This window comes from Balaenoptera musculus, chromosome 21, assembly GCF_009873245.2.
Source record: "Balaenoptera musculus isolate JJ_BM4_2016_0621 chromosome 21, mBalMus1.pri.v3, whole genome shotgun sequence".
Lineage (NCBI taxonomy): Eukaryota > Metazoa > Chordata > Mammalia > Artiodactyla > Balaenopteridae > Balaenoptera > Balaenoptera musculus.
The window spans coordinates 12,683,929-12,711,862 of NC_045805.1; the positions used below are offsets into that span (position 1 = coordinate 12,683,929).

Genomic DNA, 27,934 nt, shown 5'->3' on the forward strand with positions numbered 1-27,934 from the left:
GGGCCTAACCCAGGAGGAAGGGCGTGCACGAGCCCACTCGGCTGTTTCCGTACAGGAGGGGCTGAGGGCAAGGAGCTGGGAGGGTGGAGCCCGGCGCCGGCCTTGACGTTACGTTTGCACGCTCTGACGCCGATGGTCTTTTACAGACCAATAAAAATAGCATTTTCCAAGTAAGAACATCATTTCTAAGTATGCTTTTATTCCTTCTTTATAGAAGAGGGAGAAAACCGCGACTGTCCACACTGAAAATGGCTTTGGGAGGAGGGTTGGCCTCACTCCTCTTCCTCGGAGTCACCTCTGCGTGTTGCCCACTTCGGGCCCGCCATCCCGGCTCCTCGAGCGCCACCCAGTGGCCTCAAGGAGGAACATCCCGCGAGCTCAGCGCGGCTCCGGCTAAAACAGCCCTTTGAGTTCCGAAGGCGTTTTTCCTGCCAAAGCAAACCGCTGTGTGTCACAACTACTGGAAAAGCAATCCTGAGAAACAAAGCCCTGATTTTTTTTATAGCAGCAGTGGAAACCGGACCCCACTTCCTTCCTCCAGGATTAGGGCCTCATTGATGCTGGTGGAATCGGTCATCTTGTTTCAGGGTTGACCCGCAGCCATCCGTACTCAGAGAGTGAGAGAGGAGAATTACTTTCGCTCTCCCAGAGATCTTATCAAAGGTTTTTCTGTTCGGGTTACCAAACTGTTACAAAGAACTCTCTTATACATGTTTCTTTGACTTTTCTTTTTTTCTTTAAGGTTTTGTTTTTTAATAACATTGAGCCAGAATTTCCCTTCCCTGCGTGGTTGAGAGCAAGTGGGTTTGGGGGCGTGTAGTGGGTGACACTTGAGTGTCTTTCTGTGCCCTCCTGTAGGGGAAACAGCGTCCCTGTTCTCCACCAAGGCACCTTGCCTTCTAGGTGCGGTGACCAACTGGATCTATACAGTGAGTGCTATAAAATGAATTCAATTTCTCATAAAGGAATTCAGGAGAAACCACTTCAAAATAAAGGCTTAGCCAAATTCAAAACTGAAGAGTCCATAACCAATTATTATACAAAGTAGGATGGAGGGGGGCAATCCCTTCCAGGTGGTTCCCAGCACCACCTGAATAGCTGTGAGTAATTGAGTTATTTACCCCTTTAAGGTTTGATGTCCCCTGCAAAATGGTGATGACAGTAATACCAACTTCGTAGGATTATTGTGAGTTTTAATGAGATAATATATAGCTAATGGTTATGAATTTTACTCTAAAACAAGTAGTAAAAAAAAAAAGCCACATTTTGAAGTTTCTGAGTCATACTAAGTCAACTTGCCTGTGTGGTGAGAAATTCAATCTCAGTCATGTTTGGGTCTCCTCCCATCTCTAGGGTCACACGAGAATCACTGGCATATCTGTAGTGTCCAAAAAACCAAAGTTGGGCCTCCAGCCTTTGTCCATCAGGGGTCACCGCCAAGATGCACTTTGTGCCCAAGCCAGCCTGGTCCCTAAAGACTGTCATTCAGCCCTCTGAATGTAGGGTCTGGCCTCCTTAGGGACTCCTCTGAAGGGTTCAGAATATGCCACCCCAAAATATGACACTCTGTTTTGAGCAGAAGGAAGTTGAGGATCAACAAACGCAGGAAGAGTCCTCTGCCCTCCTCTTAACTGCCCAAAAGCAGGGCGTAGATTTCCCTTTGTGACGGTGGCATAAATGTCCCCCCTCTCCTGTACCAGGATGAAGAGAGCAACCTTTATCACAGGAGACAGAGGGCCAGCACCATGATGAGTTTGCATAACAACCTTCCTAAAAAACCCTTATCTTCCATTTCTTTCCTAGTTCACCTTCCCACAACTTATTACCCCTCAAAGCCCAAATCCCTTTCTTTTGTCTAGTCACCTCACAATTTATCTCCCTTTGTTAAAATGGTATATAAGCCCCCCAAATCTAACCACTTCTTTGGGTTTTTTACTTCTTTTCTGTGAAGCCTTGGGCACGTAAAATTGGAAATAGTTTTTCAGCTGTATGCATTTTCTCCTGTTAACCTGTCTTTTGTCAGCTTAATTCACAGGCCCAAGTCACTGAATCTAAGAGGGTAGGGGAAAAGGGTTTTTGGTTTTTTTTCCCCTCCCCTAGACCTCACAGCCAAGTACTCTGAGTTCCTTCCTCTTCCCCAAGGGGGTTGGGGTGGGGGTGATGGGGCAGTGCTTGCATCTCTGTTACTCACAGAATCCACTCAAATCTCTATTCCATTGCCAGCCCAGAGGGAATTTCTCCAAGTCTCTTGTCACTCTGCCACCTTCCACCTCTTCCCTTCCAAAGACTTCAAATTGTGTCCTCTGCCTCTAAAGAAATATCTCCCACAATCTCCAACCTGGGGCAAGAGACCCAAAACTCGGGGTGGCAAAGGGGGGGGGGGGGAACAACAGGGAGAACAGCAACGCGATGGTAATGACTGTCCTTGATGCTAGAGGCTGGATTCAGGACAACATAATTATTGTCGCGAATACTGTAGTATTGCTTTGGGTGTGGCTCATTCACACATTTCTTTTGTTTTATCCACATAGGAGCCCTGCTGGTCTGGATATGGGCTCTGGGGAGCAGAGGGTAGCTATTTGTGCGTTTCTATTTTTTCAGTCCATAGAGAGATAAATCAATTCAAACAGAGTGGTGTTTAAGTGACTGGTCCTGGGAAGCCCTCCCTGCTGACTTTCTTTTTTGCTCAAGTGGAAGAGAACTGAGTTGGGTCAGGACCCAGAGGCACTCCCAGGCTCCAGCTCAGCGTGGCTCCCTGCTGGCTTCTCCACGGGGGGCAGTTCAGTTACATCCTTAGGTGTCTCACCTACGTTGGGAGGCGGGAGGAGCCAAAAGAGGTCACAGATATTCAGTGGACACATTCTGAAAAGAAACTCTCTGAAGAGGTCTTTCTGTTTCGGGTAACACCGTATGCAGGGAAATGTCAATTCCCGAAAGTGCCAGGTCACCAAATAGCTGCACCCCAGCCTGATGCGCAGGTAGTGGCGGGAACTCGGAGACCGCGCAACTTTCTGCCCTCACACGTGCCTTTCTCCACGGGGCCACGGCGGGTTGAGCCACCTCTCCCGTCCCCTCCAGCCTCCTGCCACGCACTGTGAGGGATGGCGGTGGACTCATCCCTCTGCATCTCTCTGCCCATCTCTGTCTCCCCCACTTCCTCTCCTCTCCTCTCCCTCTCCCCCCAGCAGTCCCCACCCTTCTGAAAGGTCTCCTTCGTGAGAATCATGGTTCCCATGGCTTCCATGAAAGAGGAAAATGCTAAGTATTTTTGGTCACTACTGAGAGACCACAGTTGACTAGGAAATGATCCAGCATTGACAAGACACATCTAGGAATTTCGCCATCAGCCTCTGTGAACCTCACAAATATTCATTTAACCTGCTAGGTAAATTGGCAATAAAATTCTCGTACTAAGGAAGTGGTAAAGTCAATAGGCTGTAAGCCAGAATAATTCTGGGCCGTTTTTACTGCAGAGCATGCTAGCACCTCCGATTGTACCGTGAGGGGCTGAGTCATCAGCACCCCTCACGACAGGAATAGCATTACTGTTGACTCACGTGGCATTCCCGCACTGAGATGGAGCCTGGCCCAAAGTAGTTGCTCAATAAATATCACTGTAATAAGTCTAAAACTCAGTCTACAAAATGAAAATCAAGAGGCTACAGTTAATCTGATTGAAATCATCTAGACTCTGATGAATACTTTTTTAATGTCCATGGTTCAGGAATAGGTCTGGAAACTTCTTCCTTGGTGCCCTAAAGCAGAGATCCCGGAGAGCCTTCCCAAGATTGTTTAGTTGGGAGATTTCCTGATCCCTTAATGGTCTAGCTCATAGTTGACCCCAGTGCCCAGAACCATAACAAATTTTGAGTTTTGTACATTCAATGTGCAAAAGACAAATTGGACCACTGAACTCAACAAAAATAACCACCTCAGTCAAAGGTCTAGTGACCTTGGGATATCTTTAGCAAACGCATATGACCCAGCTACTGAGCCTCAGGAATGCAAGGGGCCAGCTCACTGAGTGCTCCCAGCTTAAGGACGCCGCCTACCTCGGTCTCTCCAACACAACACAACTTTCATCACTATGAAAGTCTGGCCTTCCTCATGTTGTCCTCACTTCATCACGGGCTCGGTCAAGCCCAGGAAGGCAGAAGTCAGTGAGAGACCCACCCCTTTCCTGTTAGACTCCTGGAAAGACCCCTGTTTTGTTACCACGCTCTGAATACATCCCGATGCCTGGTCTATCAATCCCATTTCCTATTTTGTTTCTGTTCTTTTGCTTTAATTCAGGACCCTCTGAGCACATCTTGCTGAGATCACACTCTGACTTAGTAAAATAGTGCCCACTGTGTTGTTGGTTTACTTCATTGCACTCAAGTGAGCTCAGGTAGGGGGCTTCACGTGCAGACCTTCACAGCGATGGGGGAAGAGCCTCGAGGAGATGGAAGGGCAGGGCTCAGGGGAGGCACCGGGCTGGTGGGAGGTTCGGAACAGGGCGGTGCTTTGTGGGTCTGACTCTAGTGCCCACCGAGACGTGACTGAGCCACGTTCCCCATCCCTGCTTCTGCTGGGGGGGCTTCTCCCTTCTTCTCCTGCTACCAGGCAGCCCCTGCACTCTGATCTGCATGCCGTTTTCTATGCATTTCTATAAATTGAGCTCCATGATCACGTGTTCCGCCTATTTTGAAACTTCAGCCCACTAGTGGTCCAGCAGGGCCTTCCTACCTCACAACCTCCCCTTGTGCAGTCTCTCAACTTCAGATTCTACGGATATCAGCCTACCTCGCATATTTCAGAAGGGGAATGTGATAGGCATTGGCAGGGCCTTCTGTGTCAGGCTCCCCCCACCAGGCCAATGGTTAGCCTGTCATATGGTGCTGAATAAGACCACCAGGTGCGAGGACTAGCCTGGGTCTGCATAGGTAGAGCTGTGGTTTGGAAGAGAACAGTGGGCACGGGGAATGCTGTGATTGACAAGTCTAGGACAGCAGCCAGGGACGTGGTAGCATGTGACCTGCCCCTTTCCTCTGCCTGTCTGCATTCGGTTATGTTCATACGTTCATCTGGTCTACTCAGGGTCATCAGTGACCTCCCCACTGTTAAACCTGACGATCAGTCCTCAGGCCTCATTCTCCTTGACCCACCATCAGCATCAGACCCAGTTCTTTCTGTCTTCCTTGGAAGTTGTCTTCCCTGGGCTTCCAGGACACCGCACTTGCCTACTTGCACCTCTACTCCTTTCTCAGTTCCCTTTGCTGTGAGCATCTCTAAGCTTCAGGGAAGGTGGAATCTCAGAGAAGCAGGTTATTCTTCACGGAGATCCAGGGAGGGGGGCTCCTAGGCACGGCTTGCTGGCCTGGAATTTTTAGGTCTAATCACAAACCTGTGGGACCACCTGTCAAAAAGCAATTATTTCTGTGTCAGTATTATTCCAGCCACATTAGAATCTGATTTTAAATCTTCATCTGGTCATTTAGAACCATGTCAGAATGGCATTTCATTCGTAAACCCTGAGGTGAAATTTAGAAGGAAAGACTTTTATGTAACTTAGTTTAAATGTCCATATATTGAAATGAACAGTGGTCATTAAATGAAATGGCACTTCCTCTCTTTTTCAGATGTATTTTTCACATTTTGTATAATACATAATACATATATTTTATATAAAATATATAATTATTTCATAAATATATATAAAATCAGGTTCTAGTGGAAAAGAGAGTGACCAGTGTCCCTAACAGGTCGCCCGGGGTTCCCACTCTTCCCTCCATTCATTCTCCTCACCCCCCCAGCACACAGCACCTCGTCCCCCCAGCAGGCATGGGTGGAACTAACTATAAAACAGGGTGAGGTTTTTATTACTTTCCGTCCGCTTCAAAATGGAGCTACTGACTGCAGCAGCCCGTCCACCTGCTGGTGAGAAAACCTTTCCAGCAAAGCCTCCTCTTCTACAAAGATCAAGAAAATTAGACTCACAGTTCAATCTCCCTGCGTCTTACAGCCTTTTTTTTTTTTTTTTTTAAAAGATCAACTGCGAACATCATTTTTAAGGCCAACAAGGAAACCCTGCCCTTGTACAACACAACTTGCCCTCCATATATGTGGACGCTGCTGCTCTGGATCAGAATCCCACTCACTCCCCTCGGCCTTGGCACGTGAAACGATTCCAAGGGCTGTGAGGCCTGGGGTCCATCCACCCCTCCGCGCTCCTCTGTGTTGCAGAGCACAGCACTGAGTGCCACAGCGCGGGGGTGGGGGGTGGGGCGGAGAGGAGTGCCCAGACACAGACTGGAGGATTCTGTGAAATTCTGACAAGCATGCTGTGAGGTCAGTTTACTCTCTAAACCAGCTGGGAAGGTAGAGACACAATCTGTTCCGTACAGCAAACATCTGGAAACAGAATGATCTGCCTGCCGGTCCAAAAGACCACCCCCAAGCAGTACTTCTAATTGCTCATTTTCTCCCCTGTTTTTGCACAAAGCTCCCTGAGGCCAGCTCAGGTGGTTATTACTAAGAGTCCCTGCTTTATGCTTGCTCCAACGCACAGGACAAGAAGAAAGCTTTCTAGTTCATTTCTTGAAGTCAGCATCACCCTGGCACCCACATCTGACAAATATCTTGCCAAGTGCACACACACGACCAATATCACTTACAATGGATGCACACATTCTAAATAAAATACTAGCAAAAGTATATGAAGCAAGAGTGAAAAATGGAACGAATGGATCCCAAGCCAAAGTTTCATATGCACCGTTCCCTTTGCAGTGCACCCCGAATGCCCTCTTTGGCTAAAGTTCTAGGGTGGACGAGGGTGGGGAGATCCTTCCATCCTTGGCCTTGGGAGAGAATGGGCCTGATGAGCAAGGGTGGTCAGGAACTGAGCATCAGGGAAGCCTCCCCAAGCAGAAGGACGGTCATGCTGGTTCACCCTTTACCCGCAGCAAAAGGGGGTGCAGTGCTGCCTTGACCGGGCCGAGCACCATTTTTTTGATCCCCTCCCTACACCTGTCCGAGGGTGGGAGGAAAGAGAAGGCTGAAATGTAAATGAAGATCTAATCCGAATAAAAAGACATATCATCTTTCTGGATGAGAAGACGCAACATTGGGATATGGCCGTTCTTCCCAAATTAATTTCTACATGTACTGGCTTTTACTCAACACCTCAGATGAGGTGACGGGGTAGTGGGTGTTGGTGATGATAATGGACCTTGACAAAAATGAGACAAATTCAAGATTCTCAAGTTCACCCGGAAGACATTTTTGAAAAATAAGAGTATAGACTTTTCCTTTTTAGACTTATGGTATCATAGATTACAATGTATATTTTAAAAGCCACAATGATAGTTATGCAATTTTAGGAGCAATAGGCAGAGATTCGAGATACGCAGAGGAGGAGAAGTGAGGTGAAAATGGAGGCTGCAATGGGAGTGATGCCCACGGACGCCAGGAGCCGCCGGCAGCTGGAAGAGGCGGGCTCAGGCCCCGCACCTCCCATTCCAAGCCTTTTACAACATGGGTCCCCGCCTGTTAGGAACCGGGCTGCCCAGCAGGAGGTGAGCGGCAGGGGAGCGAGCGAAGCTTCATCGGCTGCACCCCATCGCTCGCATTACCGCCTGGACCATCATCCCACCCCTGCCCCGGTCCGTGGAAAAATTTTCTTCCATGAAACCTGTCCCTGGTGCCAAAAAGGTTGGGGACCGCTGTTTTACAACGTGACCCAGGATCAGGGATCCCCGCAGGAGCAGCTGAAAGGTTACTTCCTGTCTTGCCCCACAGGGACCAGCTTCACCCTAAGGAGACATCAGTTTTGCTTCATTAATAAACTTGAGTTGGCCTAAGACGCTTGAGTCTGAATTCTGGCACGCCTTCCCCCCCCACAGAAGACAAAATTGGGGGGATTTCCCTGGTGGTCCAGTAGTTAAGACTCCGTGCTCCCAATGCAGGGGGCCTGTGTTCGATCCCTGGTCAGGGAACTAAATCCCACATGCCGCAACTAAAGATCCTGCATGCTGCAACTAAGAGCCCACATGCTGCGACAAAAGATCCTGCATGCTGCAAATAAGACCCCGGGCAGCCAAAAAAAAAAACAGGCAAACTTTTGTGGTATAAATTATGTATATTTTGTCACTGGATAAAAGGCCTGGAGACGCCACTCTTGGTCAAGCAGGGGCCAAGCCCCAAATAGAAGGCCCAACTTTGTTCTGACTCTTCACTAGACCAGTATTTCTCAAAGTGTGGTAGACGTACCTCCAGAAAGCCTAGTTTAAAACTCAGAATCCAGAGCCCATGGCCAGGTTTTCTAAGCCAGAATCTTCTTTGGGTGCTGCTCAGGGATGTGCGTTTTGAGAAATCTTCTCGTGTGATTTTTACGCACACTCAAGTTTGAAAACCACCACATTAATGCATCTGTGACATCCCTTCTCAGCTCTAAAGCATGTGACCTAGATTGTATTCTTGGTTCTACTACTGCCTGTTGACTTAGCCTCCAACGTCCTATGTAGAAGATAGAGAAAAATCTTATCTGCTGGTAGGTATGTGTCTAACAGTCTTTGAAATCCTGAGATCAGAAGGGCCAGATAAACATGGCACTGTTATTTATCAACCCTTCACCTACGAAAGTCTGTATTATTAACAGTAGAAATATTTATCGAACATTCATAAAGCGCTGGGCACTATACCACGAGATGCGTGTGGACTATCTCATCTTATCCTCACGACAGCCCTGTGAGGTGGTACGCAGGAGGGAAGCGGGGCTCGGGAAGGGTAAGTAACTCGCTCGAGGTCTAAGGGCAGGTTTGTGGTAGGGCCACTCATCATCCCCGTCACATCCCCACTGGCTTCCTCACTCTGAGCCTCTGCTCACTGCCTCCCCTTGCTCTGCTCCAAGACCGCACTTCCCTTCAAAGTCCAGATCTAGACCCTCTCTCCAAGGCACCCTAGTATCTCTGTCACCTTTGGACTCCTAAAGCACCTGGAGTATCCATTTGGTATTTATAAGTATTTTGTATACATTTAAAAAATGTATGTTCTTGCTTCCATGCTGTATAGTAAGCTCCTTGAGAGCAGAGACAGTGCCTCGACCATCTTTGTGACCCCACTGCTAAGCACAAGGTCACACCCATCGCAGACAGTGGGTGGAAGGCCACCTCAGTGGAGCCACCTGTACAGTCCACTAATGTGCCAGTGAGCGATGACTAATATTCATGATGGTGACTGAGTCTTTTTTTTTTAATAAATTTATTTATTTAATTTAATTTATTTTTGGCTGCATTGGGTCTTCGTTGCTGCGCTTGGGCTTTCTCTAGTTGCGGTGAGCGGGGGCTACTCTTCATTGCGGTGTGTGGGCTTCTCATTGCAGTGGCTTCTCTTGTGGCAGAGCACGGGCTCTAGGTGCATGGGCTTCAGTAGTTGTGGCTCATGGGCTCTGGAGCGCAGGCTCAGTAGCTGTGGCGCACGGGCTTAGTTACTCTGTGGCATGTGGGATCTTCCCGGACCAGGGCTTGAATGAACCCGTGTCCCCTGCATTGGCAGGTGGATTCTTAACCACTGCGCCACCAGGGAAGTCCCCTAAGAGTCTTTAAGAAAATGATGAATTGACAAAATATTTGTAAGTGATATGACCGATAAGGCATTAATACCCAAAATATATAAACAGCTTATACAACTCAACATCAAAAAAACAAACAATCTGATTGAAAAATGGGCAGAAGACCTGAATAGACATTTTTCCAAAGAGGACATGCAGATGGCCAGCAGACACATGAAAAGATGCTCAACATCGCTAATTATCAGGGAAATGCAAATCAAAACCACAATGAGATATCGCTTCACACCTGTCAGAATGGCTTTTACCGAGAAGACCACAAATAACAAATGCTGGAGAGGGTGTGGAGAAAAGGGAACCCTCTTGCACTGTTGGTGGGAATGTAAATTGATACAGCCACTGTGGAGAACAGTATGGAGGCTCCTCAAAAAACTAAAAATAGAACTACCATGAGACCCAGCAATTCCACTCCTAGGTATATATCTGAAAAAAACAAAAGTGTTAATTTGAAAAGATACATGCACCCCAATGTTCACAGTAGCATTATTTACAATTGCCAAGATATGGAAGCAACCTAAGTGTCCAACAGATGAATGGATAAAGAAGCTGTGATTCCACACAATGGAATACTACTCAGCATAAAAATAAATTTAATTTTGCTATTTGCAACAACATGGGTGGACTTGGAGGGTATTTGCTAAGTGAAATAAGTCAGACAGAGAAAAACAAATACTGTATTATGTCACTTATATGTGGAATCTAAAAAATACAACAAAATAGTGAATATAACAAAAAAGAAACAGACTCAGAGATATAGAGAACAAATTAATGGTTACCAGTGGGGAGAGGGAAGGGGGGAGGGGAAATATAGGGGCAGGGGATTAAGAGGTACAGACTATAAAATAAGCTACAGGGATATATTGTACAACACAGGGAATATAGCCAATATTTTATAATAACTATAAATGAAATATAATCTTCAAAAATTGTGAATCACTATATTGTACACCTGTAACATATAATATTGTACAGCAACTGTATTTCAATTTAAAAAATAGAGTGAAGGGCTTCCCTGGTGGCACAGTGGTTAAGAATCCACCTGCCAATGCAGGGGACACGGGTTCGAGCCCTGGTCCTGGAAGATCCCACATGCCACGGAGCAACTAAGCCCGTGTGCCACAACTACTGAGCCTGCGCTCTAGAGCCCGCCAGCCTCAACTACTAAGCCAGTGTGCCACAACTACTGAAGCCCACGCACCTAGAGTCCGTGCTCCACCACAAGAGAAACCCGCGTACCACAACGAAGAGTAGCCCCTGCTCGCCGCAACTAGAGAAAGCCCGCGTGCAGCAACAAAGACCCAACACAGCCAAAAATTTAAAAAAAAAGAGTGAAAAAAAGAAAATGATCAATTATGTGTAGGGATATCTGGGGAAGGTTTGTAATTGACATTATTGAAATAAAATCTGGGAGGCTTGAGGAAACTCATTTCAGAATTTCTATGTATTTATATGAAAAACTCCCTTCTATTGCATACACAAGCCCATCTGACACTTATCAAAGGTCATTTAGACTAAGACGGTGAGTTCAATGACCACTCAAAGCCAATTCCTTTACCACCCTCCCACACCAAATAGACCTCCCTTCCACCAACAGAGCTAGACCTAGAATCCTACGACCTTAGAGAAGGACCTCAGGGGTCTTGGGCCCAATCTCTCCAAATTCCAGATGAAGAAAAAGAGCTTTGGCTTTTCTTTCTTTATTCTTTATCGTTAGATGCTACAAATTAGTCACTTTCCATGAAAGCCTTCTCCCATGTCCATTATCACAGCAGTTCCAAGATGAGTGTCTCATGGACAATCTAAAGATATTGGTAGCCTTTGTTCTTAGAAGAATTCCCCTAGGAGGTCAGAGGCAATTTTGGCCAAAGCTTCCTTACCCTTTGCTGTGCCCTGAAGCCTGGGAGTGAAGACTGCCCCTGGGTTTCCACAGGCAGAAGAGAAAAAGTGCAGGGCTGGGCTGTGGAGTGGGACCCCCAAGGAGAAGGAATTCTCCAGTCTTAAGACAAAGGGCCCTGTGCGGTCTGGACTAGGAACAGTGGCTTTCTCAGCCTTCAGGAGCAGGCTTGAGGCTTTCTTAACTCCTCGGTGGGCTCAGGACGCAGTCAGCAGATTTGAGTGCCATCCCCTAGGAGTACATAGCTCTCCCCCCACTGCCCTTCCAGCCAGCTGAATCCAGAATAGTGAGGAAGACCAGGAGAGATGGGGTGAGCCCCAACCTGCGCTTTGGAGGGTGCTTCACTGGGTGACGTGATTCCTCTACACTCCTGCTTCGGGCTTCTTACATGCTGGGGCCCTGGCACTGGCTGCCAGGCAGGAATCCACCAGGCTTCAAAGGAAGCAGCAAGTGGAGTGCCAAGTGGACTGACTGAAGTGCATAAAGAACTGAAGCCTGGAGCAATCAGCAACTTCCCCGGATCCCTGAGAGCCCAGCAAGCACAAAGAAGGGATGAAAGTCTGGCTACCCCAGAGGAAACTGAAACATCTGGGAGTGGGTTCTAGAAACTGTAACGTGAGAGTTCACAGAAAAATTATATTCACATTTGAAGTTACTGAAGCTCGTTCTCGGCTGTATTGGGAGAGAGATCACTGCACCCAGAGAAAAATGGCCTGACATGGTCAAAGCGAATGCACTATTATATGTTTTATTCTGCAACAAAATAAATAGAATGACATGCTTTATATTCCTAGAGTGCTTTTGTTTTTGGAAGATTTCAGTACAGAACCCTTAGGCAACATTATCTTATTGCTTGACCACGTTTCCTTTATAAAAAATTTCCCTTAGTACATTCGGAACCTATGTCTTGCTTACAGGAAAGGCTCAAGAATACCTTGGCAAGGATGAAATTAAGTTCGTAAATGGAAAAGCCCCCAAAGGAAGGGCTACAGCAGAGCTCCCAGGCGCCACTCCACTCTCCCCACTGGGCCATGTGGGCACCGTTCTGGAATCTCGGGGGTGAGGGTGTTTTCCATGCCAGGCCGCTGGGAGCCGGGAAGGGAATCACATGTTAGGTGACCACTGCCACTCCAAACAGACGTGCTGCTCTGCGGTTACCAAGGCTCTTTTTAAAATTTTTTATTTATTTATTTTTGGCTGCGTTGGGTCCTCGTTGCTGCGCGCGGGCTTTCTCTAGTTGCAGCGAGTGGGGGCTACTCTGCGTTGTGGTGCATGGGCTTCTCATTGCGGTGGCTTCTCTTGTTGTGGAGCACGGGCTCTAGGCGCGCAGGCTTCAGTAGCTGTGGCACGTGGGCTCAGTAGTTGTGGCTTGCGGGCTCTAGAGCGCAGGCTCACTAGTTGTGGCACACGGGCTTAGTTGCTCCGTGGCATGTGGGATCTTCCAGGACCAGGGCTCAAACCCGTGTCCCCTCCATTGACAGGCAGATGCTTAACCACGGCACCACCAGGGAAGCCCTCCCAAGGCTCTTTGCATTGTGTTGTGTGTAGGTCTCCAGTTTCTCCTCGCCTTTTCAGGCACTGCATAGCCCCCACGTGAGGTTCACTATAAATCAACGGGTTCCTTGGAAGTGAAGGTTTCTTTGTGTCTGACTCAGGGACTTCATGTGGCGAGAGGCTAACTTCTTCTCTTCTTGAAACCAGGGCTGGTAGAAAGAAGCCTGGCCTGGAAATCAAGTGCTCAAGGGCCTCTCTGAGCCTGTTTCCTAATCATTCCCAAAGTTCCTAAAAATGAGGAAACAGCATCAACCATAGAGTCTGCCAGTAATAGAATTCCATGATGTCATAAGAGAATTGAAGTAATTCCCCAATTTTTTTTAAATGGGTCTGTTACATCTCCTCTCTCGGAACCAATAACTAGAGTATTATGATCCCTGTCTTCCAAAACAACCGAAAGCAACAGTAGGTCCAGAGCCACGGAGGCAATGGTATATCTACTTCGAGCTGCCAGACAGTCCAACGCTTCAAGCTCCTCTTGTAACTCTAAGCTGAAGCCTTCAACTAATGTCCGATTCCAGTCACGTGTTTACCGAAAAATGGAATCAGATTTCCCGCACAAAAAAGAGCAAATTCATGGCTATGGAGGTAATAGAACTACGTCCTCTTCCCTTCCTGTTTACTAGTTCTAGTTTCATAAGGCAGTGAAAAAAGGAGCATTCTGATCCTCTTAAGCTCTAGCTTGGAAAAATAAATAAATGTGAAAAAAAATTCCCCCACTCTCTTCACTCCATATCAAAGCCCCGCAGAATCAGTTTCACCACACCAAGCCCCACTGAAATCAATGGAGTAAGCTCCTGAATTCATCTCCATAGGACTTGACATTGTAAAAATAATTGGACTGCACTGCACTCCAACACTTCTTTCAGGAAATAGAGAAAAATGTGCCTTTGCTGGTAGGTGGAGGTGAAAACTTGTCTAAATGTTGGTAGGTTTCACCCTGCCATCCGTGTTGTCTTGTCAAGAGGAGCAATTATCAAGTCCCAAAGGAGCCTGGCAGTACTCCCCTCAATGGGGTGTTTAAGACTGCCTTCCCTAGTGAAAATGAAAACACTTCTTTTGTTCCCATCTTCAAAATTAACTACATGGTATTACTGCTATCAATGAGGTGTTTGACATCAAAATTGCCTTCCCTGGTGAGAAGAAAAACACTTACTTTGTTTCCTTCCTTAAAATTAATGGAGGTTTTTAAAAACTCATCCTTATTCAACCAACACTTGCATAGAAGGGAAGAGGAGAAGATGAGATTTTTCAGTGTTGCCTTTGGTAGCCCATCAAAGGCTTTCAGCACGTTTTTTCTGTTCAGACCACTTGCTGAACACTTTTCTGCCCCTCGGCTTTATTTTTCCCCCATTATATTTTATAACATTGGTCTCATTGGTGTGACCCTTGGTAGGGAGTTAATAGGTACTTGCCAGAATGAAAGAATGAAGGAATGACTCCATCGACCCAGATATTGCTTATGAGAATAATTTCCTTATGCAAAAATTTCACAAGCCTACTCTACTTACTCAATGAGGTTAAAGAAATTGCTTATTAAATAATAGAAATTAGTCTCTAACATTAATATCTGCAGAGGGTCTTGGTAGATACAGCTAAAGATGCTTCCTTTCCCCATTTTCCTCAGGAGTTCCAGAGGTGGCTCTGACTTTTATAACCATTTGGCCAGTTTGAGATGAGGGGCAGCTGTGGTCCCTGCCTTTTGCAAGACGCAGCACAATGTAGAAGGCAAAAGAGGCTAAGTCTTAACTTTCACAGGTAAAAAATCCAGGTATTTGTTTTTCTCTTTCTGACTTACTTCACTCTGTATGACAGACTCTAGGTCCATCCACCTCACTACAAATAATTCAATTTTGTTTCTTTTTATGGCTGAGTAATATTCCATTGTATATATGTGCCACATCTTCTTTATCCATTCATCTGTTGATGGACACTTAGGTTGCTTCCATGTCCTGGCTATTGTAAATAGAGCTGCAATGAACATTTTGGTACATGACTCTTTTTGAATTATGGTTTTCTCAGGGTATATGCCCAGTAGTGGGATTGCTGGGTCATATGGTAGTTCTATTTTTAGTTTCTTAAGGAACCTCCATACTGTTCTCCATAGTGGCTGTATCAATTTACATTCCCACCAACAGTGCAAGAGGGTTCCCTTTTCTCCACACCCTCTCCAGCATTTATTGTTTCTAGAAGAGATATGGGAACATATGTATATGTATAACTGATTCACTTTGTTATAAAGCAGAAACTAACACACTATTGTAAAGCAATTACACTCCAATAAAGATGTTTAAAAAAAAAATCCAGGTAGTGCAGAATAACAACAAGGTTTCAAGGATAGATAAAGAACCAGGCTACCCGATATCCAGATAAGAAATTCTTCACAGGAAAGGAGCACTTGAAGGGGAGGGAACCAAGAAAATTAGGCTGTTGGTATGTTCCCCCAAGAAGGGGCCCCATGTCCTGCCTACTCTTACCATCAAGGCAGAACAGGGAGAGAAGGGAAGGATGATGAAAACCCCAGTAGGCCTTGAGGGTCCTTGAGCAAGGTGAACCATACTGTTAGGGGAAACACTGACTGAAACCGCCCACCCTGGCCAGGCACCACAGTAACCATTTGCATGAGTAACGTTACGACAGGAGTTCCTGGTAAGGAACACGGAACTAACAAGCCACCACCAACTGGAAGAATTCGGGAAAGGTCGAAAGGAGAAGCCAGTCCCTATGTCCTACCAACCTCCCAGAATCCTTCTTGCTGGAATCCATCTTGGCTGAGCGATGCATGCGCCACCAGAAAGGACCCTGAGTCAGAATGATTGGCCAGAGACAACCTGGAAACTAACCCATCACCATAAAACCAGCGACTGCGAGCCATGTGGCAGAGCAGTTCTCCTGGGTTCCCTTACCCTCCTGCTCTCCACCCCCGCGGCCCTTCCCAATAAAGTCTCCAGCTTTGTCAGCACGTGTGTCTCCTTGGAAAATTCATTTCCGAGTGTGAGACAAGAGCCCGCTCTCAAGCCCTGGAAGGGGTCCCCCTTCCTGCAACAATACTTCATTCCCAGCAGAACCCAGGGAAGCTGCAAGATATCCAGAGCAGCCCTCCCTCGCAGCAAGGCGTGCAGGAGTAGACTAGAAGTGACTGCACGACATGTCCGGGCAGGTGGACCTGAGATAGCCTTGTAGAGAACCAGCATCCCCCAGCGTGGTCCGACAAGCAATGGAATGTCTCCCATGCCTGAGAGAGGCATGAATCTAGAAAGGAGAGTCCTCTGACCTAAAGAGGCCGTGCCATACGGAAGGGGAGGATGACTTACATGGGCATACGTGGACCAGAAACCGATAGGAAAGATGGATACTTCGAAGGATGCCTGGGAACTTCTCACCTTGACTTCCCACCTCCAGCCCCTGTGCCGCAACACCACGTAATCTCCCTTGAAAGTGTACCCCAAATCCTAAATGGACTGGAATTAAGCTCCTACTACTTGGAGGAATAGGTCCTTAAAATAGAAAACGGATTCATTCAATCATAGAAAAATACTTACATTTTTTTGCACATCTTGAGTTTGTGGACCGAGGTTTGTCTCCAGTGAACTCGGTTCATTTGCAAAGATATTATTGGCGTAAACCAAAAAACCAATTATTACAACCATCATTACCAAGTAAAACCTAAAATCTGTCTCTAAAGTTCATTTATTGAATGTAAGCTATGGACCAGGTACTGACTTATTCTCTTTATAAATGTTATCTCATTTATTCCTTACAATTCATAGGTACCATTATTCCTGTTTTAAAATTAAGAAAACAGGGACTTCCCTGGCATCCAGTGGTTAAAACTTCGCCTTCCACTGCAGGGGGTGTGGGTTCAATCCCTGGTCGGGGAGCTAAATTCCCACATGCCTCAGGGCCAAAAAACCAAAACATAAAACAGAAGCAGTATTGTAACAAATTCAATAAAGACTTAAAAAAAAAAAAAAAAAAGGTCCACATCAAAAAAATCTTAAAAAAAAAAACTTGCAGAGGTTAAACAATTTGCCCAAGGCCGCAGTGGTGATATATAATGGAGCCAGAATTCAACCTCAGGAATCTCTGACTCCCAAATGGTTGTTCTTAACCACTAAGTTAGGCGATGTTCTGTCCTCTCCTTTGGCTCCCTCAATCCCTCCAGGAATGTAACTTTCTACTTCCTCTCCTGCCCCCAGTTTCAAGGCAATCACACATTCATGCATTGGAGCCCTGGGCACAATGAAACACACGTTTCAATGCTTCCTGTTCTAGTTTTCAAATTGCCCAATAATTAAGTGGATTACTGCTGTCAGATCTTAGTGCCTGGACTGAACAAGGGTTGGTTCAGTTCCTTTTTCTTTTGCAGCCACTACACCTTGTGAGTTAGTCAAAATTTATTCCACTTCACCAAGGAGCAATATGTGACACAGGACAGCGTCCTAGACCACAAGTCAATAGACTGACTATTTTCCTTGGCTTCTCATTCTTGCTTTTCCATTAACCAGTTGTTTGACCTTGGGCAATCACTTAACCACTCTGACCCTCAGTTGCCTCATCTATAAAATAAACACAATCTTAAGGTCCCTTTCCAGGGCTAACTGTCCGTGATTCTGAAGAGCGAGGATCAAGTTTATTATTTTATGGGAACTTGAACTGTGCTTCCTCAAGTACCAACTCTTGTCTGATCTCTACCTGTATCTCACTCCTAGATTTAAATCTAGGGATAAGCATAAGCGAAACTTTCACAAAAGGATGGGAAAGTACAGATAGTAATAACTTCATCTTATTGGTATTTGGAGGAACATAAAGACTAAAAAGATGGAATTGTTTTCAGGAAGGATCTATATAATATTATGTAAGGAAATATAATAATTGTTATAACAAGATTTTATCACTTTGGCTAAGATGTGGAGGAAAGGAAGTCATCTGATAAGAGGGCTTCCCACAGGAGAATTATCTTGTGCCATTTGAAACTCATTACTATCATCCTTTCTTTAAAATCTTTTCTGGCATTTGGTGATCCTACTGTGCATATGGCTGTTACTCCCACTTTTTTGAGTGTAAATTCTTTATTTACTGATTCTGTTATTTCTCTTACGTGATATTGACCCTACTCAGATGTTTTATTATTCTTAGGGGGGACGCATGACTCAGACCTGTACAATCAGAATATTTCATATCCCTGGCTAGACTGTTTATTTGAGAGATAAATACGTGACTCAACAGAACCAATGGATTCCCAACAGAACCTCAGGACAATGACAGAAACTATCAGGAAAGATAAGCTCTCTTTTCAAAGCAGTTGCTGAGATATGCAGTATGTATATGCTATGGGCTGCTGGGAACCATCTTGCCATTATGTAAGAAGAGCTTATCTGAGATTGAGGCTAACACAGAGAAAGCAAAGTCTAGAGATGAAGAGAAACAGGATTCCTGAATATATTGTTTGAGTACCTGGATCCCCAAAGTCTACTTCCTGGATTATCAGTAATATAGCCAATAAATTCCCTTTCTCTTTTATTTTTAAGCAGAAGCCATTTTAAATCATAATTTGTTTGTCACTTGCAACTGAAATTAATCAAACTAGAATTTGTGAACCTGTAGAGAAAGCCCATGGTTCCCTACTTCTTCACCTCAGTAGATGCCCAAGGGGCCTTTCTAAAATTGATCCTATTGCTTGCTACAGGAAAAGAAGGTAGAGTGTTATCATATCTTATCTGACTTTCATTTTATATGCTGATTTTTAGAAACTAACCCCCATGAAAGATGTAACTTCACAATCCTATTTAATTCTCACAGCAGCAAACACATTTATTAACATTTATTAACGTTAAGGCTTAATGTAAAAACAAAATGGCACAAACCCTGCAGGTAAGTAGGAACGCTTTAGAATTCTCCACCCGCTCCCCGTTCACCACTAGGGGTTAGATTTTCTCTTAAAGCCAGATTTTTTTGAATGTCCAAATACCTGCCATATGGTCTCTGCCCCAGAATTTTCTTACACGACGTGGGAATCAAGAGCTAACTGTCTAAAGTTGATAGATTAAGAAATTAAAGATTAAATATTTAAACTTACGGCAGGTGACCAACAGAAGAACACTAAACATATAACAAAAATTGGGAGAGGTAAGGGGTAGTGTAAGTGATACGGATTTACCATCTTTCACATTCAGAAGTGAAATAAAATGCTTAACACTGAAAAATCAAGAAATAAAAACATAAGCATAGGGACATCCTTGGTGGTTAAGACTTGACACTTCCAATGCAGGGGGTGTGGTTTCGATCCCTGGTCGGGGAACTAAGATCCCATATACCACGCAGCGCGGCCAAAAATACCGAAAAAAACAAAGTAATATAATTTGGAGTTATGAAAATAGCCACCCAAAGAAACAGAAACAGAAACTGACATTAATGATGATATCTGTAGAGAGGGACCAGGCTGAGAAGAGAGGGAGACTTTCACTTTCATTTCATGCCTTTCAATTCTCTTTAAACATTTCATTGTTGTGTGCATGTATAATTTATAATTTTTAAAAAACTGTCCAGAACTTAAACTCTGTTTATCCAAGCAGCTTGCTCCCCTGTTCTCTAAAATGTCCATTTCAAGCATTCTCTACTCCATCACACAGACTCCATCTCAACTTCCCATCTCCAAACTTACAAACCTTTTTTTTTTCCCTTTTAAAATGGAGGAAGTGTCTCTCCGTCTACCTGAGGTTAACCTCTCCTTCTGCGTGTTGGATCCCAGCCCCTCTGACTTCTTCACAAATTTTCCTTTACCCCCCTTTTCTTCAGTATCCTCAAACCTGCCCCCTTTTAACTCCTCCCAATCAGCAGGTACACATGCTTAAGCTACTCCCATCTTAAATTTAAAAGCTGCCTGGACCCCATGACTCTCTCCAGCTTCCTCTCTCTTCTCTCCTTCACAGCCAATTATCTTCTGAAGTTACTCCACTATTTGAGTCTACCTCTATCCCACCACCAAAACTACTTTTGCTAAGCTAGCCAATGGTTCCAGTCTCAAAATCCATTAATACCAGTATTCCTCTTACTTGATCTCTCCACACTCTTTACCTAAAACAATAAAACAGCCAGTTACTTTCCCAGCAAAATGGGTTTACTCGGGAACAGCAAAGAATTGCAATTCAGAACATGCAAACCCAGGGAAACAACAGGCAAGTCCAGAGACTAAAGGAGAAGAGGGCTATTTCATAGAAGAGGAGACGGAGTTGGGAGGGGCTATTATAAACAAAGAGTCCATTGGAGGAAACTGGGAGTTTGAAGTGTACTGGTTTTTCATTGGCTGACTGTGACAGCCTCTCATTGGCTAGGCTGTTGCTGGGCGAGGAGAAATTCATCCTCTTGCTGGGTAGTAAAGTAGTGGCCTTCTTCCTGTTGGAGCTGCAAAGGTACCTCTCTTCCTGTTGGGTCTACCATTGACCCTGAGTGGTAGGGCATGAGAGCTCTCCCTTCTGGCCTCCCCACTCCAGTTTAAATGAAGTTTCTCTTTATTAATTTTCACAACAGCTTCTGACACAGGGGACTATCCCCTTCTTAAAACATCCTCATCTTCGACTTTCAGGACACACATCTTATCACCACTGTGATTTGACTGATTTGTGACCTCATTCATTGCTTTATGTAAAAATTTTCCCTTCACTATAATGCTCACAAGTCAAGCCATAACCTTGGCCATGACATTGACTAGAGCATTCGCTCTACACAAACCTCTGTACTCCACATGCAGACCTTCCTCCCAAGTGTTTCCTTGATCCTCTGGGGCTTCTAGAATCCGTTTCAGGAGCAGGGCCACCCCCTTCAGGTTGCTCCTTGGGGAAGCCATTTTCCAGAAAGGCCAGCCTGCCAATGGAATTTGTATTGGATTTCTTCAGACACATGTAGCAGCAGTTTTAATAAATTTGTTTCCACTTGGAGGGGAAAACCTAATCTCGTGATATTAAGAGAATTCAGTCACTTGTGGCCTAAACCTCAGTTTTGGGAGTGGCGGTGGATTGTTCTCAGCTGATTAGATCTCTGTTCTCCTCTGATGGGGGCAGTGGTGGGAGGAGAGGCTTAGGTATCATTCTAACATGGTCTCTGTGCTTCTTTCCTTCTGGGCCTTCTTCCCTGTGGGATCCCCCGGGAGCAAACTGTCTCTTCTCCCAGCACATACTGGTCCTTGCATGAGAGCTTGAGGGCCCTCCCCTGTTGATTTGGCTCCACCTGGATCTCACGGGCCTATTAAGAACTAGCTGATGCCGTCCTCCTTTTGGACCTGAACGGTGCACCCCTTCAGCCTCATGTGGACCATGGTGGCTGGGGGCGCTTCAGCATTCCTCTCTTTCTCGCTCCTTATGGAACTTTTTGGATTCCTCTAAGGTCTGTGAGAGACAAGGGGTGTGTGTGTGTTTGTGTGTGTGTGTGTGTGTGTGTGTGTGTTGGGGGAGGAGGAGGGAGTCGTATAGTTAATTACCAGTCGTATAGTTAATTACTATAAAAGGCCTTCTCTAGGCTCATTTCTTCTCTTATAAAGGCCAATCCACGCTGGGCACTAGTGGGCTGTCTTCTCCCAAAGGTCCAGGCAGAGCCAACACTTCCTCCTCCCCGCTCAGCCCCACCCTCATTGGTTTTCACAAGTTCCCTTCTCACCTTTTCTCTCTGAATTCTCCCTCCCTCCAGTCCGGGAATTTGTCTGCATATGGTGAGAAGGCTTTTTTTTTTTTTTTTTTTTTCCTAGTAGAATATATGCTATCATTCTTAACTTTGTGGTCCGTGGTCTATTCCCCGTATCTTCATATGCAAAGTCAACCTTTTAAGAAAGAAAAGAAAAAAAAAAGACATGCATCTTTTCAGTAAAGCAGCTGGCTTTTGCAAATAACAAATACTCCAGCTTTCAGACCGTAATGCTTTTATTATAACTTTAACAATTAATTTTGAAATCCAGGCTCTATTTGCACTCCCTTCAAGGCAGTGAAGCCTGTGGGTGGAAGGCTACAGGGCAAAAAGAAAAAAAGTGAGAAAATTCTTGGATTAAAATGTACAAATATTATCTAGGTACGTAATCTTAGACTCTTTTACTTGCTATCTCCCCCTTGCCAAAGAATTCATGAAAGGAAAAACCATGAAATTTCTCCAGTCTTTTAAAGTGCCAGGTTTAGGACATGGAAGCAACCTAAGGGTCCATTGACAGATTAATGAATAAAGATGTGGTACATATATGCAATGGAATATTACTCAGCCATAAAAAGGAATGAAACTGAGTTATTTGTAGTGAGGTGGATGGACCTAGAGTCTGTCATACAGAGTGAAGTAAGTCAGAAAGAGAAAAACAAATACCGTATGCTAACACATATATATGGAATCTAAAAAAAATGGTTCTGAAAAACCTAGGGGCAGGACAGGAATAAAGATGCAGATGTAGGGAATGGACTTGAGGACACGGGGAGGGGGAAGGGTAAGCTGGGACAAAGTGAGAGAGTGGCATGGACATATATACACTACCAAATGTAAAATAGCTAGCTAGTGGGAAGCAGCTGCATAGCACAGGGAGATCAGCTCGGTGCTTTGTGACCACCTAGAGGGGTGGGATAGGGAGGGTGGGAGGGAGATGCAAGAGGGAGTGGATATGGGGATATTTGTATACATATAGCTGATTCACTTTGTTATACAGCAGAAACTAACACAACACTGTAAAGCAATTATACTCCAATAAAGATGTTAAAAAATAACTAAATAAAGTGCCAGGTTTCCACATCTTTTCACCCCTCTAAAGTTTCGGGGAAAAAGAGGAAAGAAGAGCAAAACTAGAAGCAAAATCCTAAGCTTAAAAAATTTCTCTGTGTCTCTGTTTTTATGCACTTTCATTGGGCACGACAGGAAAATGGGCTCTACTATTTTCACATAATAGTTGAATTTTGCTTGTTCCAGCATGTATATAAATTACCTGGCTTTTTGTTAATCCCATCTCAGTGACCATTCCTTTTTTTCCTTGCTTGATTATTCTGATTTATTTTAAAATCAGAATCCACAAACATTTAGTGAGAGGAAAATTTCTTTTTATTTCGTAATTTATCATTCTTGTCACTTATATAAGTGACAAGAATGATAAATTTTAAGTATCACTTATTTTAACTTATTATTAAATTTTATTAATCATAAAATACCCAAATACCTAATATTGGAAACATAACAATAAGCAACCCGGCAGCTCTGTTTTAAGTGTGGACATTCTAAAATGGAAAAAATGCAAAGAAAAATATAGCTCTAAGAGCGGAAGTTTGGGGCCGTGGAGACAAACGCACTTTTCCAAGCCGCCTCCTAGATATCCGTCCAGCTAGGGGTTAGTTTGTTAATTTAAGGAAATACGACGGAGACCGAAGGTACTGGCGCAGCGTTTATGTTACTGACCAAAAATCCACCCTAGAGGAAGCAGTACTGCCCGGGTTGAACTGCGGAAACCAAACCCAAGTCTGCGGGGTCAGGAATAGTTTCAAAGACTGGGCTCCACAAGGCAACATCGAACTGGATTAAACGTTATCATTTACCTTTATTATTAGTATAATACTTTTAAGCTAATATACATCTGCACATTCCTAAATGCCCCGAGACCCGGACGGCCTCAGAATGCCTCGCTTGTCTACATTCGATTTTCTGCATAACAAGAAAAAATGGAGGCGAGCTTTGTTTACTTTGGCCCCGCTCGAAACCAGCGTCCTCGGGCAGAGGCGCCCAGACCTCGCGGCCGGATGGCGGCTCGAGTCCGCGGGGACGCGCGCGGCACGCGAGGACTCGGCCTGCCCCGCCCGGCCGCCCCGTAGCCCGCTGTCCTCCGCCGTCCCCCCGGAGCAGCGGGCCCGGCGCGGGAGGGAGGCGACCGGAGCGTGTTGCGTCACAAAGCCCACTTGGAACGTTGGGGCCGGCGCCGAAGCCGAGGGCGCCCGGGGCGAACCCACTAGCGACCCGCCCTGGCGGAGCGGCAGGCACGCGCCCGCCTCCTCTCGCCCCGCCTGCCATACCCCCGCCGCAGGGGCCGCAGCGTCGCGGCGGCTCGGACGCCGCAAAGCGTCCTGGGAGAGCCGGCTCGCGCCGGAAGGACGCGCGGGCGCTCGGCGGCAGCGAGGTTATAAAAGGGAAGGAGCCGGCGGCGGGCGGAAGTGGGCGGTTCAGCTGCTCCCGGCGCTGTTGTTTGGTCTTTGCGCTGCTCGAGGGGCGTTCTCTGGTGGGCCGCCGGTGCAGGCCGCAGTGACAGGGCCGCTCGCCCCGCAACCCCCAGCCTCGGCGCAGCGTCCGATCGCGACTTCCGCGACCCGCAGGCCCAACATGGCGCAGGAGGTGTCGGAGTACCTGAGCCAGAACCCGCGGGTGGCCGCCTGGGTGGAGACGCTGCGCTCCGACGGCGAGACCGACAAACACTGGCGCCACCGCCGCGAGTTCCTGCTCCGCAACGCCGGGGACCTGGCCCCCGCCGGCGGCGCGGCCTCCGCGCACCCAGAGGAGGCCGCCGACGCCGAGAGCGGGACCCGCAGTCGGCAGCTGCAGCAGCTCATCTCCTTTTCCATGGCGTGGGCCAACCACGTCTTCCTCGGGTGCCGGTGAGTGAGCCGGCGTCCCTGAGCTGCTCTCGCGGTTTTGTCCGGAGCTTTCGGCGGGAGGGGAAGTGGTGGAAGCGCGGGAATCGGCGGGACAGGCTGCCCTCTAAGGGCGAGAAGGACGTCTCTGCCATGGTTAACAGTCTGGAGGTGCCCCCGTTGGGTGGGGAGCTGGCGGTGGAGTTGTCAGCGAGGAGCTCACAACGCTCCTGGGGGAGAGGGGCACTGAATCTAAATTAGGTTTGTAAGAAGGGACCCCGCCTCCCAGACCCCGGGCGTTTGTTTACGGCGTTCCAGGAAACAGAAAGTTCCTGGCGGTTGATTACGTTTCTTGATTACAACCAGGAAATGCAGTTCCTGTGGCCTGTTTTCGTACCCCAGAGGTGGCAGCTTAGCAAAAACACTTCCTCAAGTGTCTTTCCCTTCTTTTTTTCAGGTACCCTCAAAAAGTTATGGATAAAATACTTAGTATGGCTGAAGGCATCAAAGTGACAGATGCTCCAATCCATACAACAAGAGACGAACTGGTTGCCAAGGTGAAGAAAAGAGGGATATCGAGTAGCAATGGTTAGCAGATCATAGATGTGAACATACATAGGAGTTTAGAACTTAAATTTGATGTAATTAGGAATTATCGTTATTGCTAAGTTTTTAACAAGTTAGAATTTATATAATGTTATTAATCAAATTGGAATGTTAAACCTAAATTATGTGTCTTTGTGTTTTAGGCTTTGAATTTGATAGTTTCCTTTGACTACTGTGAGATTTTGAAGTGTGAAATATTGTCTATGCTGTTGATTTTTTAATATTAGAAATTATTGAGGGGACTTCCCTGGCGGTCCAGTGGTTAAGACACGGCGCTTCCACTGCAGGGGGCACGGATTCGAGCCCTAGTCCGGGAACTAAGACCCACATGCCCTGCGGGGCGGCCAAAAAAAAAAAAAAAAAAAAAAAAAACCAAAAAATTTAAAAAATAAAAAGATTGTTGATGTTATTCAATGCTGTTTTAAGAAATTAATGAAGTTATTCCACACTTTTTAAAGGATCTACAAATCCTGAAATGTTTTCACCTTGTGCCTTTATTTTAATATGAGTATCTATCTTGTAAATCTTCAGCTGATATGTATGAGGTAGGCTTAGTCACATACTTGTTTCCATTTTTTTCAGAAGGGGTAGAAGAGCCAACAAAAAAACGAGCCATAGAAGGAAAAAACAGCTCTGCAGTTGAGCAAGATCATGTGAAAATTCCTGCCAAGACAGAACGCGCATCAGCTCAGCAGGAAAGCGGTTCAGCATGTTCGGGCTCAACTACCAAATCAGAGAGTGGTGGGAACTCCGCTCGGAGCTCTGGCACCCTGAGTCAGAATAGCTCCACGAGTGATGGAGAGCGCTCTGTTTCCAGCCAAAGCGGCAGCAGCGTTTCCTCTCGGGTAACGGCGGTAGGGTGTGGAAAAGCTTCTGAAGCAGAAGCTCCAGATAAACATGGTTCAGCGTCGTTTGTTTCTTCGTTGTTGAAATCCAGTGTGAATAGTCATGTGACCCAGTCCACTGATTCCAGGCAACAAAGTGGATCTCCGAAAAAGAGTGCTTTGGAAGGCTCTTCAGTCTCAGCCTCCCAAAGCATCTCAGAGATTGAGGTGCCCTTGTTGGGCTCCTCAGGAAGCTCAGAAGTAGAGTTGCCACTGTTGTCTTCTAAACCTAGTTCAGAGACAGCTTCAAGCGGGTTAACTTCCAAAGCTAGTTCAGAGGCAAGTGTTTCATCATCAGTTTCTAAAACCAGTTCCTCATCAGGCACATCTTTACTAACCCCCAAGAGCACCACCTCAGCAAACACGATGCTGACTTCCAAAAGCACTTCGCAGGTAGCTGCTTCACTGTTAGCTTCCAAGAACAGCTCCCAGACCAGCGGCTCTCTGGTTTCCAAAAGCACTTCCATAGCAAGTGTGTCCCAGCTGGCTTCTAAGAGTAGCTCTCAGACAGGCACGTCACAGCTGCCTTCTAAAAGTACTGCGCAGGCGAGTGAGAGTTCTGTCAAATTCTCTTGTTGCAAGTTAACCAATGAAGATGTGAAACAGAAGCAGCCTTTTTTCAATAGACTGTACAAAACGGTGGCATGGAAGTTGGTGGCCGTTGGTGGCTTTAGTCCCAGCGTGAATCACGGAGAGCTCCTAAACGCAGCTGTCGAGGCTCTGAAAGCAACGCTGGATGTGGTTTTCGTCCCGCTAAAGGAACTGGCAGATCTGCCTCAAAACAAGAGCTCTCAAGAAAGCATTGTTTGTGAACTGAGATGTAAGTCTGTGTATTTGGGCACTGGCTGTGGAAAAAGCAAAGAAAACGCAAAAGCAGTTGCATCAAGAGAAGCCTTGAAGTTATTTCTCAAGAAAAAGGTGGTGGTAAAAATATGTAAAAGGAAATACAGAGGCAGTGAAATCGAAGACTTAGTACTCCTCGATGAAGAGTCAAGGCCTGTAAACTTACCTCCAGCGTTAAAACATCCTCAAGAATTACTGTAATATGTCCAAAATGTCACTGTGTACAATATCTGGTATTTGAAGAGAAAAACTGGCTTACTTTTGTATAATATGAAACACAGGCTTTCACAAATTTTGTATTGCTTTTTTCCAGTTTTGCAGAAAATTTACATTCTAGTTCTCTTCACACAGTGGAAGTTGTAAATAATTTGTGAATGACAGTATACGTTAAAAGGTTTATGCATTAACAGCATACCAGTATGCTGTTTTATTTGCTGAAGAAAATACTGTCTTCTATTTTTAATGACACATTAGGTACGATGTGTAGTTCTGTAGTCTTAAAATTTTTGTACTACTTTGAATTTGGTGAAAATGTATTAAGTTGTCTACCATGCTTTTTTTTTTCTAGCTGAATAAACCTTCACATCAAAGAAAAGGGGACCATAGTATTTGTCTGAAAGTCTGTGAAGCTTAAGGTTTTAAGAATGATGCCTATAATGTTGAACATGTCTGTTAAAGAATAAAAGAGAAAATAGTTGCCTCAGACTATTTTTATGAGAAGCTGTAAGCATTTTTTAGATATAAAGCAGTGTTAAATACTTAAGGTTATTTTATTTTGAAGTTGTTTGAAATTCACCATGATTTTGACCTCTGCAGATTCTTTAAGTGGGTTAATTTATGTTTTGAGGTAAAGTACAATTTACACTTTTTCTTAAAGACGTAAATGTGGGTTTCTATATTAAGCATATTTTGTGACTACTACTATTAACAGATTGATTTGTTTAGATATTAAATGCTTTAAGCTATTTTACCTTTT

At 45.5% G+C, this 27,934-nt stretch overlaps 1 protein-coding gene and 1 long non-coding RNA gene across 3 annotated transcripts; one reads left to right on the forward strand and one right to left on the reverse strand.

Moving 5' to 3' along the window:
• Positions 1–243: 243 nt before the first annotated feature.
• Positions 244–23,820, reverse strand: LOC118887996. Of its 2 annotated transcripts, XR_005018221.1 has the most exons (4): positions 23,747–23,820; positions 21,708–21,867; positions 20,787–20,918; positions 244–428 (listed from the first exon to the last, which is right to left on the reverse strand). It is a non-coding gene; the product is annotated as an uncharacterized LOC118887996 (long non-coding RNA). The 2 variants fall into 2 exon arrangements; XR_005018220.1 differs by lacking the exon at positions 244–428 and having other exon boundaries at positions 19,392–20,918.
• Positions 21,790–27,934, forward strand: LOC118887994 (CDKN2A interacting protein). Its single transcript, XM_036838942.1, has 4 exons — positions 21,790–21,867; positions 23,641–24,649; positions 25,083–25,182; positions 25,814–27,934. Exons 2-4 carry the CDS (start codon positions 23,655–23,657, stop codon positions 25,820–25,822), a joined length of 1,104 nt encoding a protein of 367 aa, XP_036694837.1. The 5' UTR covers positions 21,790–21,867; positions 23,641–23,654; the 3' UTR covers positions 25,823–27,934.